At 47.4% G+C, this 14,812-nt stretch overlaps 1 protein-coding gene across 2 annotated transcripts in view; it reads left to right on the top strand.

Moving 5' to 3' along the window:
* Positions 1 to 6,815, top strand: part of AFAP1L2 (actin filament associated protein 1 like 2) — a 65,783-nt gene extending 58,968 nt beyond the window's left edge. For both annotated transcript variants that reach the window (XM_084210357.1, XM_084210358.1), the window contains exons 12-19: positions 186 to 331; positions 835 to 946; positions 1,587 to 1,808; positions 1,894 to 2,059; positions 2,905 to 3,072; positions 3,302 to 3,483; positions 4,098 to 4,226; positions 4,573 to 6,815. In XM_084210357.1, coding sequence (XP_084066483.1) covers positions 186 to 331; positions 835 to 946; positions 1,587 to 1,808; positions 1,894 to 2,059; positions 2,905 to 3,072; positions 3,302 to 3,483; positions 4,098 to 4,226; positions 4,573 to 4,599 — 1,152 coding nt within the window. In that variant the 3' untranslated portion in view covers positions 4,600 to 6,815. The remainder of the gene's footprint in view (positions 1 to 185; positions 332 to 834; positions 947 to 1,586; positions 1,809 to 1,893; positions 2,060 to 2,904; positions 3,073 to 3,301; positions 3,484 to 4,097; positions 4,227 to 4,572) is intronic.
* The last annotated feature ends 7,997 nt before the right edge of the window (positions 6,816 to 14,812 follow it).

The raw sequence follows: 14,812 nt of genomic DNA, 5'->3' as shown, positions 1-14,812 counted from the left end.
TTTTGAATCAGTCCATACACAGAGCTGTACTTTTAAGGCACCTTTAAGAGCCTACTTTTAAGTTTTACTATAAATACCCAGGGGATTGCCAGCGTGCTTCCCTGCACAACCTAAGCCAGCATCAGCCCTGTGAGTGCAGAGAAAACACTGCTGCAACCTGTCCTGTCTGTCTGATCCCCCTGCAGGCAAAGTCCTCAGAGGAGATGGGCCACTGGCTGGGCCTCCTCTTGTCGGAGTCAGGCTCGAAAACAGACCCAGAGGAATTTACCTACGATTACGTGGATGCTGACAGGGTTTCCTGCATTGTGAGCGCTGCCAAGAATTCCTTCTTGTATGTCACTGGTAATGGGTTGGGGCTGGTGGAGGGAAAGCAAGCCAGAGCAGGGGGCTCTCCACTTGTGGGAGGTTGGCTGCCGTGGAAATAGGTGGTGAATTCACAGCTCCAGCTCAGTCACTTTCTTTTGGGACAGGAGAGGGCTTCCTGTCCCACCAGAGTGCGTCTGGCCTGAGCTGCAGCTTGCCATGGGGCTGTGGCAAAAGCAGGTTGGGCTCTCATCCACCCAGTGCATCATGCCACTGGGGCAGGGTGGCTGTGCTGCTGTGGCTGAGAAAGGAGAGAGCCCAGGGCACGTACAGCCCCGCTCTGGTGGGTGCTGCTTACGGGGCAGCAGCAGCAGCAGCAGTGACCCCACTGCTCTGCATGGCTCTGCCTTCTCCCCTGCTGCATCTGGCTGCCTGGCCTTGCCCAGACCTCAGCACTGGTGTTCTCAGATGTCTCAAAGTGCAGAGCCATGCAGCAGCTCCAGTCCCCCTGATGGGGTGTCCTGTTGACAGGCTGATGCAGAGGAAATACTCGGAGCCCAACGCCTACATCGACAGCCTGCCCAAGGGCAGGGTGCAGCAGGACGAGCTCTACGACGACGTGGATCTGCCAGAGCTGCCTGTGGTGAGACAGCTGCCCTGCTGCAGGGAGCTCTGGGGCACCACAGCAAACATCTGCCCACGGGGAGTCTCCAGCAGGGAAAGGGGGGATTCCAGCCCCTGGGGAGATCCTGGCCTTTGCAATGGAGCAGAAGCAAGTATGGGGAGGAGTTGCTAAGGAATGGGAGAGAGGTTTCCAGGAAGGGGCAGCAGGGATTCTCAGGCAGCTGGGATAAAATTCTACAGTTTTCATCAGCAAACAGCATGGCTTATTTGGTGATAGTGGGCTTTTTGGAGCCTAGCCTTTCAAAAATTCCTTTCTATGCCTGTAAGAGCAAGTCCTGTGTGAAAGGACAGGAGCAATGGGTCCTGCTGGGAATGGGACTGTCACCTTAGGAAAGGCAAAGAATGTGGCAGGGGTTGCTGGATGTACAACAGTGTGATATCCTTGCATGGGGCTGTTGCTGCTATCAGAGACCTATTGAAGGAAAACAGGAGGGGCCTTTCCTTCAGTACTTGAAAAAGGTCTCTGTGGAATGACTCAGAGACTGGCATTTTAGTTCCTCTAAGACTTTTGGAAAATACTCCAGACTGCCTGAGATAGTGCAGCTCTGCAGCGAGATGTTTCCTGTACTTCCAGTTGCAGCAGATGGTTTCTTTTGCAGGAAGAAGCACCCAAGAGTGAGAGCAAACTGGAGGGGGATCAAGACAGAGTGTATCTGGATCTCACCCCAGTGAAGTCCTTGCTGCACTGTGCTGGCAAGATGTCATGCCAGTCCTCCCCCCTCAGCTCCCCATCTCTAGAAAGGGCTGCCAGCAAGGCAGAGAGCCCACCTGAGGCTAAGGAAGCTGAGCCCTGTGCTAAGGCAGCAGAGACCTCGGAGCAGGTACTGTCCAAACCATGATGCCAGGCCAGACTTAACCCCTGAGCCCTTCCCCACCCCTCACCATCCCCCTTGGTTTCCTCCCCAGAAGCTCGTGGAGAGGCCGGAGCCCGAGGAGGCTGTGCCGCGGGTGCCCGCTGCCAAGGGGCAGAGCCAGCAGCAGGGCAGCGTGTCCCCCGAGGTGCCAGCGGGCCTGACTCCGGCGGGCAGTCCCCAGCTGGTGCCTGCACACCGGCCCAAGATGCCACTGCCAGGTGGGTGTGCTGCTCCGGGGGCCCAGGGGTGACTAAAGAGAGGGGGTGCCTGTGATTCGACGTGCCTCTGCTCTCCAGCAGCCTGTGTGTGGGAACCCAGGAAATTCCTCTGGCTACCCTGGAGGGCTTGAGCCATGCCCAGGGGGCTCAGAGACCTTGGCACACAGCCCAAGACACCTGTGCCTTTGATTTAGCCCTTGGAAAAAACAATTATCAACCTTTATATAAGACTTAAAAGTCAAAAGAGTTGAAGTAGAATAATAGTTAATTTGTCATGGGGTGAAAAATTGATTTTTGAGGTTTTTAGAATGGGGGCTCGGGGTCCCAAGATGGAGGAATTTGGGCGTGCCTTGTCCTTTTTCCTTCTTCTTCCTGGCCTCCATCTTCTGGGTGATGTTGGCACTTTTAGATTGGTTTAGAGTAGAAGCTCACTGTCTAACATAGGTGACAGGTATTGGGAAGTTATTGTAAAGAGTGTACACATAGTTTTTAGTATAACAAGACAACACCAGCTCTGAGGTGGGCAGTGTGCCTCAACCCAACCTGCCAGACAGACCTCAGCGGGTCGGAGAAAGAATTTTATAGATAGGAAACAATAAACAACCTTGAGACCGAGAACTGAGGAGTTCTGACTCCTTCTTCGACTGCCAGGCTGGGAAAAGAGACTTTCTAACGCATCTTGGGGTCAGTGTGACCAGCTACAGTCCCGAGATCTGTGTGCTGACTCTAGTGGCTGGTGGCTTTTCAGACCTTCCCTTGTTTTCTTCTCAAGCACCTGGAAAGGTTTTCTCCCTCCTGCTTTTTTTCCCCTGGCTGAGCTTGTTGTTGGTGGGCTGTGTTTCCAGCAGGAGCAGTGGAAACCAAGCTGGGCAAGAACAGGACAGAGGCAGAGGTGAAAAGGTTCACGGAGGAGAAGGAGCGGCTGGAGAGGGAGAAGGATGAAATCCGAGCCCAGCTCACCCAGCTGCGCAAGGAGAGGAGGGAGCTGAAGGAAATGCTTGGTGGCAGCACAGGTGGGATGTGTGGAATTGAGCCGAGGTGGGGCTCTGGAGAAAGAGGGGGCAATGGACCTGGCCCTTCTGGGACCAGAAGAGATGGGGGGAACCTGGTGCTTTGAGCCAAACCATGTAACCCAGATTGCACTAGAGCAAGAGCCACAGTCCCTCTTGGGATAAAACCCCTGCTCCCCTCAGGAGCTCCCCAGGTTCCCAGCAAGGCACCAAGATTCCTCTTCCTACACAGACAAGAGCCTGGAGCAGAGGCTGAAGGAGATAGATGAAGAATGCAAAAGGAAGGAAAGCCAGAGGGTGGACCTGGAGCTGAGCCTGGTGGAGGTGAAGGAGAACCTGAGGAAGGCAGAGTCTGGCCCGGTGACACTGGGCACAGCAGTGGACACCACACACCTGGAGAACACAGCCCCACGGGTATGTGGGGCACCCCTGGGATGCAGAGCAGCTTTCTGGCAGCTAGGCAGTCACACAGTCTCAGCCTGCTTAAAAATGTAATTAATAATAGCATCATTAGTGTAATATGCCATTTTGTATGAATGTATAGCTAAAATGTCTGTATTGACTATTATATATCATATACATAATGTAATAATAATCTAATCAGGCAGCAGCAGTAATGGGGAAGTGAAAGGTGGATGGGGCTCAGGAGAGTGGTTGTATTTTCCTGTGGGACCTTGAGCAACACCCTCCAGAGCCATGCAGGTCTGGATTCAGCTCCTTCTGTGCTTGGCTGAGCTAAGGGATGGTTTTTGCAGGAGGAGATTCAGGCATCTAAATTCCTTCTTGGGAACTTGTTTCCCATGAAATGGAGATCTCCAGCACCTGCACCCTGCTCTATATCTAATTCTAGAGTCCTCAAAACCCAAACACACCACAAACTCCCCTGGTGTTTTTTGAAATTGGCATGTCACTGAAAAAATGCACCTCCATGCAAATGGGATGACACTGTGACTAGGAGATGGTGGGAAAAGGCAGCAGTCTCTCTCAGGAGTCTGTAGTCATAACCATTTCTCTGATTTTTATTGTAGGTTCAGGCAAAAAGTGCCAGTCCAGCAAACAGCACAGAGAACTCACCGGTCAATTCAGCCACGGCTTTAAAAAACCGGCCCTTATCTGTTATGGTCACGGGGAAGGGAACAGTCCTACAGAAAGCTAAGGTGAGGCACAGCACAAAAATCCATCTGGGACAGCCTCTGCTCTTCCCTTCTGGCAGTGGAGCAAACTGGCTGTGTGGGATGGGATGTGGGTGGGCTTCCTATGTCTGAGAAACACCCCTGACCAAAACAATTCAGACACAACAGCCTGATTTTCCTCCAGTCTTTTCACCTGTGTTTGCCTTGCCTACAATTTAAATGAATAAATACATGCATTGTTTATAACTTAAAATATCCCTGACCCACCCTGCAGCCAAAACCACTTGGGGACCAGACAGTCATGCTGATCCCATGCACGTCACGCTTGCCTGCTTTGCATTTTGACTGATTTGCCTTTATTCCTTGGCAGGAATGGGAGAAAAAGGGAGCTAGTTAGAAGCACATTGTTCAGAGATGGACTAAAGACTCGAATTGCCCACGCTTGGCCCAGGGGATTCAACCATCTGTCAGTGGAGGTCGGGTGTTGAGCACCACCACACACCAAGTGCCTCCTCCACGTGGTGCCCACGGCTCCGACGCAGCGCTGGAGCCACAGCTGCTGATAGGAGTTATCCCAGTTATCCCACGTGAACCTGCTCTTTCCAGACCAATCCCAACCGTGTAGCTAAAACAATAACAGCCAGTGGCAATCCTTCCATCAAAGTCCTAACCCAGCTGATGTAAACAAGAACGTTACTGTACATAGGGGGTGTTTTGTGTATTTCTACTCTGAAGGGTTATCAATGAGTTATTAAGGTTTCTATAGTAGTGACTGTAGTGGATTCAGAAGGAACCTCTGCTCTTCCTCAGCCTGGTGAGTTTGTACCTGTCCTGATAAAGTTGTCAACCTGTCTTGGTGCCAGTCATCACTTTCATCCAGCCTTCAGTCAAGGGCTGTCCCACATGTGAGCAATTCTTCAGACATGAATGAGAAGCACACAGCAGCCTGTCCAGGGCAGTTTTCAATCATTGTCCTGGTGCATGCCAGCATCTCCTACCAGCTGCAGGTTTGCTAGAATGTTGAGCTGCTCACCTTCTCATGCTGTAAGCTGTGTTACAGACTGGCAGCACCAAGAGCTCTGAGCAAAGAAAACCTGCCAGGCACATTGAGTTAACTTTCTTGAAGGTCTTACTTCCCCTGAGGAGTTTGTTCTTAAAAAAAAAAAAAAAAAAGGAACAAAAAAAGAAAATAAATAAAAAAGTAATATTGGAGGGGTTGCTCAGCTGGATCCCTGTGCATCCTTCAGGGATCCCCTTTCCCAAAAGGGGGGAGGTAAAGCCGTGCCTGTGCTGCTGCCCCAGCTGTGGTGGTGCCTGATCCTCACAGAGCTGCAGCTGAAGCCATCCCTCTGTCCCCGTGTCCCTCCGCACTGCAGGGCTGAGCAGCCTGCCCTGCAGTAAGGCTGCACTGCCAGGGCTCTGCTGGACCTCTTGGTGCTGTCACCCTCATTTCCTGATCATTAATACAGCCTTTGGGCCCTGGCAGTGTGGCCCACAAAGCCCACCCTCTCTACCCTAGCCAAGCTTTCTGATGAAAGGGGCTGGAGATTTGGAACAGCTAAACTTAGAGACATTGAAATTTGAAGGGTGGCAGTGGGTTGGCAGAAATCTATGCACTCCTCCCGTCCCTGTAACCTGCTGACACGTGTGATGGCCTGGAGACACCTCTCCCTGTCTCCTCTGGTGGCCCTTCAGAGCCCAGGCTCAGGAACTGGGCTGACTGGATGGGGCTGGAGCTGTTTTCCAGCCCTGCCAAGTTAAAGCAGCCCCACTTCCCAGGTTGCGTTATCCATGGGGCCCTGTGGCTGCACCAAAGCCAAGGGAAGGCAGACAGGAAAAATGTTGTACCTTCCTCACCCTTGAACATATTTGGCAGGCTGAGACCAGCTCTGAAGGGCTGATCTCTCTTCACACAATGGCCAAACAGCCGTGGGAGCACGGGCTGTGATCCCCAGAGCTGGTGCTGCCCCTGCGGTGAGTGAGGATGTCCTGACAGGGTCTGGGCTTGCTTGCCCCCACCACAGAGCCAGGGTGCAACAAAACCCTTGGTCAGGGTATCATGGAAGCAAGAAAGGTGACTGTGCTCCCATTTTTTTAAACTCTTTAGTTCCCACTGTGGTGCAGATGGAGGAATTGCTAGTGCCAGGCCTCTGGAGCCTCGGCTGGCAGGTTGGCTCTGTGCAAAGTTTTGCACATAGGAAAAAATCATGCAAATAAACTGCTGACCCTTCTGGTTCAGGACCCTGGGGATTTCCTTCTCCAGAGCACCAGAAGGCCACAGACTCCACGAAGGTTTTGTTTTGGCCCATGAAGAGCTCAAGAGCCCCTCTCTGTACCTGACTATCCGTGTAGCGCCATGCCCCCGCTGCCATCCTCCCGGAGTTATCCAGACATTTCACTGGGACAGCCATGGGCAGGAGCAGCTCTGCTTTCCCCCTCACTGCCCAGCAGCTTCAGTGCTCCTGCTGGGATGTCTCCATGAGGGAATGGTAAACATGGGCAAGTCCTGAAGGACACACTTCCCCCAAACAAGAAACGTTGAACCATGTCTCTGTGTCCCCATTGTTTTCCTAACTCAAGGCATTTCCTTTGTTGTAACTGTGACCTATAAAGTGGCGCTTTAGAGGGTTTTATAATAAAATGTTGAGTATATTATGGTACCAGTGGTTTTCTCAGTGATGGGGCTTGTCCCTGCTCTGCTTCCCAGTAGATTTAAGTGCATCAAATCCCCAATACCAGTAGTTACTACAAATCCTTAGCTGTACACTAGAACTCCAGTGAACTATAGCTTAAACAGTTGCGATTCCAGCTTCAAGAAAAACAATTTTCAGAGATCTAACCCACTGCAAAACAGCAGTAACCCTGAGAATTTACATGAAGACACGTAACAGATTCCTGCCTGTATCTCTGCAGCAGTCCTCTTGCCCAGAACCAGCAGTGGAAAACCTTCCACTGCCTTCCTCTGGCCACTAGATAGCAACTGTGTGCAGGCTCACTGCCTGCTGCAGTCTGAGGGATGGGCTTTAGCTGGGAAGGAAAGAAAAAAGTTATGAAAGAAAGCAGCTGAGTCCTTTACAGAACGGACACCAAAGCAGACACGTGTGTGAAACCTCCCTTGGTGGCTCCACTCCCACAGGCAGCTTGGGAGGCACTGTAGCTGCAGCACAGATTCCTGGGCAGCTCCCACTCCCTGGCCTCTCCGAGCTGGCTCTTTGACACAAACCTGCCACTGAGCTCCTTAGTGTCCTGTCAGCCTCTGAGCCCAGGATTCCCCAGATAACTCCATTTGGGGGGATGGTTTTGTGCACTGCTTTTGTCCTTGCCCAGCATCGCTGCCCCATTGCCTATAGCTGCTTCAGAACGCCCCTGTATCAGCTCCAGCTGATAAAATTGCTGCTTTTTTAGTCATTCCAGTGCCGTCCTCCAACTGCAGCCAGCCCACCATGGGGCCTGAAGTGTCCCCAGAAGAATTCCATATTCTTCTGGAGGGAAATTTCCTGCTACAAACCATTTCCCTTAGCAAGTTTCTCATTCAACTACCTCCACATTTCTTGCTTCGGAGACACAGAACCCCACAAAAGCTCCTGAGTGTTCCTGACTACCACACTACCACAATATGCTAGTGGGCATGTTGATTTCCAGTAAGAGAGAAGTAAAGTGACAGATTTTAAAAGGGAAAAAAAAATTACCTCAGATCAATGGAGAAGCTGGCCTGAATGCTTATGTAAGATGTCTCAGGTATGAATCAAATTAATTTCCTTGTGGCGGTGTTCGCTGGGGTCCCAGGATGAGGGAAGAGATGAGAAAGTTGAATCCATGTTTCAGAAGGCTTGATTTATTATTTTATGATATATATTATATTAAAACTATACTAAAAGAACAGAAGAAAGTATTTCATCAGAAGGCTTAGCTAAGAATAGAAAAGGAAAGAATAACAAAGGCTTGGACTGACCCAGTCTGAGCCAGCTGGACTGAGATTGGCCATTAATTAGAAACAATCACATGACACCAATCCCAGATCCACCTGTGGCATTCCACAGCAGCAAACAATCATTGTTTGCATTTAGTTCCTGAGGCCTCTCAGCTTCTCAGGAGGAAAAATCCTAAGGGAAGGATTTTTCAGAAAATATCAGAGTTATTCAGAAAATATGGCTACAAGATTGCAGGGGGGCTTGAAGGTGAAGAAGCCAGCTGGCTTTACAGGGAGCATCAGCAGACCTCTTGCAGTCTGGCCCTGGCTTTTGGCCTTTTGCATTTTGGTGTGCAGGGAGAATGGCACGGCGGGATCAAACCCCAGCTTCCCTGCAGCAGCCTCTACAGGACAGCTGCCATCCAACATTTACTCACCACAAACAGGTATGGTTTCACTTGCTGAGGGGGTGTAAGACTAAAGGGGGTGGAAATCGTGGCACTTACTTAAATCCCATTTTTAAAGGAGAAACAGGCTCTCTCCTGGAGTCAGCAGTGGCCCAGCACCAGCCAAAGCTCACCCAGCAATCCTCCAGAGTAATTCAGAGCTCCATTAGCAGCAGCAGCCCAGACACCCATGACAAGCTGGCACAGACAGCATCCTCTGAGCTCCTGTGATGCCAGACAGGATTAGTGCTGGCTTTGCAGGGACCCCACCTCCCCAGTGCCTGTGCCAGCCTCAAATATTGACCCAGCCTTAAGGGAATGAGCTCCCATCAGGTACAGCCTCATTAAATATTTCTGATTGAATCATGGCAAGTCTGAGAGTGAATTTAATAAGGGATCATGTCAGAGACCCACTTACCTACTTACTCTTTTTTAATTAAAATTTACAAGAGAAAGGGCCTAGAGATTAGCCAGGAACTTCAAGTAAAATTTTTTAACAGAAAAAGGAAACAGCTCCAAAAACTGCTCAGCTGTGTCCTACCGTCCTGTGGGATCAGCAGATCTCTCCAAGACCATCCCCTGTATCCTAATGATCAGGCTGGCTTTTCCCATCTCCTCCCAATGCCCCATGACCTTCTTACCTTGCCGAGCAGTTTGTCTCACACAAAAGGAGAGCTGGTGGGTGCTGCTGCTGCTGCTGCCAGAGAATGTCTGAGCATCTATCCAGGCTTCAGGAATCACCTGCTCTCAGCAGGAATGTCAGGAGGAAGGTCACATGTAGATCCCTGACATATGGGGATCCCCTAAGGCACTAAGATCTTATCCAGGTGTACTCAGAGCCCAAAAATTTGGTTTAGAAACCAGCTTTCCTGAGCTGCTCCACGAGTTTCCAACCTCTCACATCATCTCTACTTGACAAACTGATGCACAGAGATAGATAAACCCTGTCCAGCATTGAAATGTTGTCTCCAGCATGAGATTTTGCTTCCTGAATCACACAGGGATGTTTGTGTACCTGTGATGCTTAAAGCCATCAGGATGGTAAAAATGAAGGGTTTCCCCAGCTCAGGACCCAGGCAAGCCTGCCTTGTTCCTCATGCAGCCCACATGTATACTTAACAAAGTATAATTAAATTTTATATATATTTATAAATATATAAGTAAATATTAGTATATAATATTTTAATATATTAATTATATATAAATTCTATTTTAAAATAGGAATTATTTTGCATATTAATAATAATAATTGTATATATAATTATATCTATAATATATATAATTTTATCTATAAAATGGTATATATAATATATATTATATAAAAATGTGAATATAATATAATATAATATAATATAATATAATATAATATAATATAATATAATATAATATAATATAATATAATATAATATAATATAATATAATATATTTATATATAAATATAAATATTATATATTTTAATGATTTATATATATATATCTATCTCACAATAATATATTAAAATAAAGAACTCACAGATTGTACCACACCACATCAGCCACAAGCTAAAGTGCTCAGCAGCAGCACTGCACACAGCATCCTGCAATCAGCACAAGGAAAAGGTTGAAGCACTTGCAGAAGGCCAGGAGGGCAGGTCCCAGCTGCAGAGCTGTGTGCCAGGCAGTGTGAGTTCAGGCTGATCCTGCAGAGGACAAAGGCCTGTGAGGGGTGAGCTAATGATGCTGTTGGGGAAAATTATCACATGGCCTACTCTATTATAGCATGGCCTACTCTATTATAGCATGGCCTAGGATATTATCACATGGCCTACCCTATTAGAGCATGGCCTAGGATATTATCACAAGGCCTACCCTATTATAGGATGGCTTATGATATTATTACATGATCTACCCTATTATAGCATAGCCTACCCTATTATAGCATGGCCTAGCCTATTATAACATGGCCTAGGATATTATCACATGGCCTACCCAATTATACCATGGCTTATGATATTATTACATGGCCTACCCTATTATCGCATGGCATAGCATATTATCGCATGGCCTCCCTTATTATCACATGGCCGAGGATATTATAGCATGGCCTAGGATATTATAACATGGCCTACCCTATTATAGCATGGCCTAGGATATTATGAAATGGCCTACCCTATTATAGCACGGCCTACCCTCTTAGAGCATGGCCTAGGACATTATCAAATGGCCTTCCCTCTTATAGCATGGCCTCGGATATTATAGCAAGGCCTACCCTATTATAGCATGGCCTCCCCTATTATAGCATGACCTACCCTATTATAGCATAGCCTAGGATATTATCACAGGGCCTACCCTATTATAACATGGCCTAGGATATTATCACATGGCCTACCCTATTATAGCATGGCTTATGATGTTATCACATGGCCTACCCTATTATAGCATGGCCTAGGATATTATTACATGGCCTACCCTATTATAGCATGGCCTAGGATATTATCGCATGGCCTCCCTTGTTATAGCATGGCCGAGGATATTATCACATGGCCTACCCTATTATAGCATGGCCTAGGATATTATTACATGGCCTACCCTATTATAGCATGGCCTACCCTATTATAGCATGGCCTAGGATATTATCACATGGGCTACCCTATTATAGCATGGCCTAGGATATTATCGCATGGACCCCCTTCTTATAGCATGGCCTAGGATATTATCACATGGCCTAGGATATTATCACATGGCCTACCCTATTATAGCATGGCCTACCCTATTATAGCATGGCCTAGGATATTATCACATGGCCTAGGATATTATCACATGGGCTACCCTATTATAGCATGGCCTAGGACATTATCACATGGCCTACCCTATTATAGCATGGCCTAGCCTATTATAGCATGGCCATGGATATTATAGCATGGCCATGGATATTATTACATGGCCTACCTTATTATAGCATGGCCTCCCCTATTATAGCATGGCCTCCCGTATTATAGCATGGCCTAGGACATTATCACATGGCCTACCCTATTATAGCATGGCCTAGGATATTATCACATGGACTACCCTATTATAGCATGGCCTAGGATATTATTACATGGCCTACCCTATTATAGCATGGCCTACCCTATTATAGCATGGCCTGGGATATTATCACATGGCCTACCCTATTATAGCATGGCCTAGGATATTATCACATGGCCTACACTATAATAGCATGGCCTAGGATATTATTGCATTGCCTACCCTATTATCGCATGGCCTTGGATATTATCACTTGGCCTACCCTATTATAGCATGGCCTAGGACATTATCACATGGCCTACCCTATTATAGCATGGCCATGGATATTATTACATGGCCTACCCTATTATAGCATGGCCTCCTGTATTATAGCATGGCCTAGGACATTATCACATGGCCTCCCTTGTTATAGCATGGCCGAGGATATTATCACATGGCCTACCCTATTATAGCATGGCCTAGGACATTATCACATGGCCTACCCTATTATAGCATGGCCTAGCCTATTATAGCATGGCCATGGATATTATAGCATGGCCTACCTTATTATAGCATGGCCTCCCCTATTATAGCATGGCCTCCCGTATTATAGCATGGCCTAGGACATTATCACATGGCCTACCCTATTATAGCATGGCCTAGGATATTATCACATGGACTACCCTATTATAGCATGGCCTAGGATATTATTACATGGCCTACCCTATTATAGCATGGCCTGGGATATTATCACATGGCCTACCCTATTATAGCATGGCCTAGGATATTATCACATGGCCTACACTATAATAGCATGGCCTAGGATATTATTGCATTGCCTACCCTATTATCGCATGGCCTTGGATATTATCACTTGGCCTACCCTATTATAGCATGGCCTAGGACATTATCACATGGCCTACCCTATTATAGCATGGCCATGGATATTATTACATGGCCTACCCTATTATAGCATGGCCTCCTGTATTATAGCATGGCCTAGGACATTATCACATGGTCTACCCTATTATAGCATGGCCTAGGATATTATCACATGGCCTACCCTATTATAGCATGGCCTACCCTATTATAGCATGGCCTGGGATATTATCACATGGCCTACCCTATTATAGCATGGCCTAGGCTATTATAGCATGGCCATGGATATTATTACATGGCCTACCCTATTATAGCATGGCCTCCCCTATTATAGCATGGCCTCCCGTATTATAGCATGGCCTAGGACATTATCACATGGCCTACCCTATTATAGCATGGCCTAGGATATTATCACATGGCCTAGGATATTATTACATGGCCTACCCTATTATAGCATGGCCTACCCTATTATAGGATGGCCTACCCTATTATAGCATGGCCTACAATATTATTACATGGCCTACCCTATTATAGCATGGCCTAGGATATTATCACATGGCCTACCCTATTATAGCATGGCCTAGGATATTATTACATGGCCTACCCTATTATAGCATGGCCTAGGATATTATTACATGGCCTACCCTATTATAGCATGGCCTAGGATAATATTACTTGGCCTACCCTATTATAGCATGGCCTACCCTATTACAGCATGGCCTAGGATATTATCCCATGGCCTAGGATATTATTACATGGCCTCCCGTATTATAGCATGGCCTAGGATATTATCACATGGCCTCCCATATTATAGCATGGCCTAGGATATTATCACATGGCCTACCCTATTATAGCATGGCCTAGGATATTATCACATGGCCTACCCTATTATAGCATGGCCTAGGATATTATCGCATGGCCTAGGATATTATCACATGGCCTAGGATATTATTACATGGCCTACCCTATTATAGCATGGCCTAGGATATTATCGCATGGCCTAGGATATTATCACATGGCCTAGGATATTATTACATGGCCTACCCTATTATACCATGGCCTAGGATATTATTACATGGCCTACCCTATTATAGCATGGCCTAGGATATTATCGCATGGCCTCCCTTATTATCGCATGGCCTAGGATATTATCGCATGGCCTCCCTTATTATAGCATGGCCTAGGATATTATAGCATGGCCTAGGATATTATAGCATGGCCTAGGATATTATCACATGGCCTACCCTATTAGAGCATGGCCTAGGATATTATCACATGGCCTACCCTGTTATAGCATGGCCTACCCTGTTATAGCATGGCCTAGGATATTATTACATGGCCTACCCTATTAGAGCATGGCCTAGGATATTATACCATGGCCTACCCTATTATAGCATGGCCTACCCTATTATAGCATGGCCTAGGATATTATCACATGGCCTACCCTATTAGAGCATGGCCTAGGATATTATCACATGGCCCAGGATATTATACCATGGCCTAGGATATTATTACATGGCCTACCCTATTATAGCATGGCCTAGGATATTATTACATGGCCTACCCTATTATAGCATGGCCTAGGATATTATCACATGGCCTACCCTATTATAGCATGGCCTAGGATATTATCTCATGGCCTACCCTATTATAGCATGGCCTAAGACATTATCGCATGGCCTACCCTATTATAGCATGGCCTAAGACATTATCGCATGGCCTAGGATATTATTGCATAGCCTACCCTATTGTAGCATGGCCTTGGCTTTAATCACATGGCCTTGGATTTAATCACATTGCCTACCCTTTTATAGCATGGTGTCTTGGTTTGGAAAGACCGGTGCGTGTTAAACGAGACAGGAACCTCCCCTGAAATGGAGAATTCAAACCCTCCCCACCCCTCTTAATTGGTATGAATAAAGGGCTCTCAGGCAATAAATGTGGGAGCAGGAAATAACAGTTCTTTAATAGGGAAGGGAAAAAAATATAAAATGATAAAATAAAACAATGCAATACACCAGAACAACACTAACAGAGTCAGAACACAACCTGACACCCTGTGGGTCAGGGTGTTGGTAGCAGTCCAGTTGGAAAGGGGCTGCAGTCCTCCTGGAGTGTCAGGCGTGGTTCTGTTGGAGCAGGGGAGTCCTGTAGGAAAGGGGTGAATTCTTCCTCCGCAGATCCGTGGAAGTAGAAGCAGCTGCTGTTCCTCTGGGGAGTCCAGTGGAGCAAAGGCTGTGCTGGTGTCAGAACCTTGCAGGTTATATCTGCATGGCACTGCTTGGCTCCTCCCTCTGGGCGGAGCATCTCACAATGGGATGCTATAGTTCTTATCATTCATGGGGTGACATTCAATAGCCCTTTATCAGCAGATGTCCCCTGTTGATTATG

The sequence above is a fragment of the Fringilla coelebs genome, assembly GCF_963513975.1.
Source record: "Fringilla coelebs genome assembly, chromosome: 8".
Taxonomy (NCBI): domain Eukaryota; kingdom Metazoa; phylum Chordata; class Aves; order Passeriformes; family Fringillidae; genus Fringilla; species Fringilla coelebs.
This window is presented reverse-complemented; position numbering and strand designations above follow the sequence as displayed.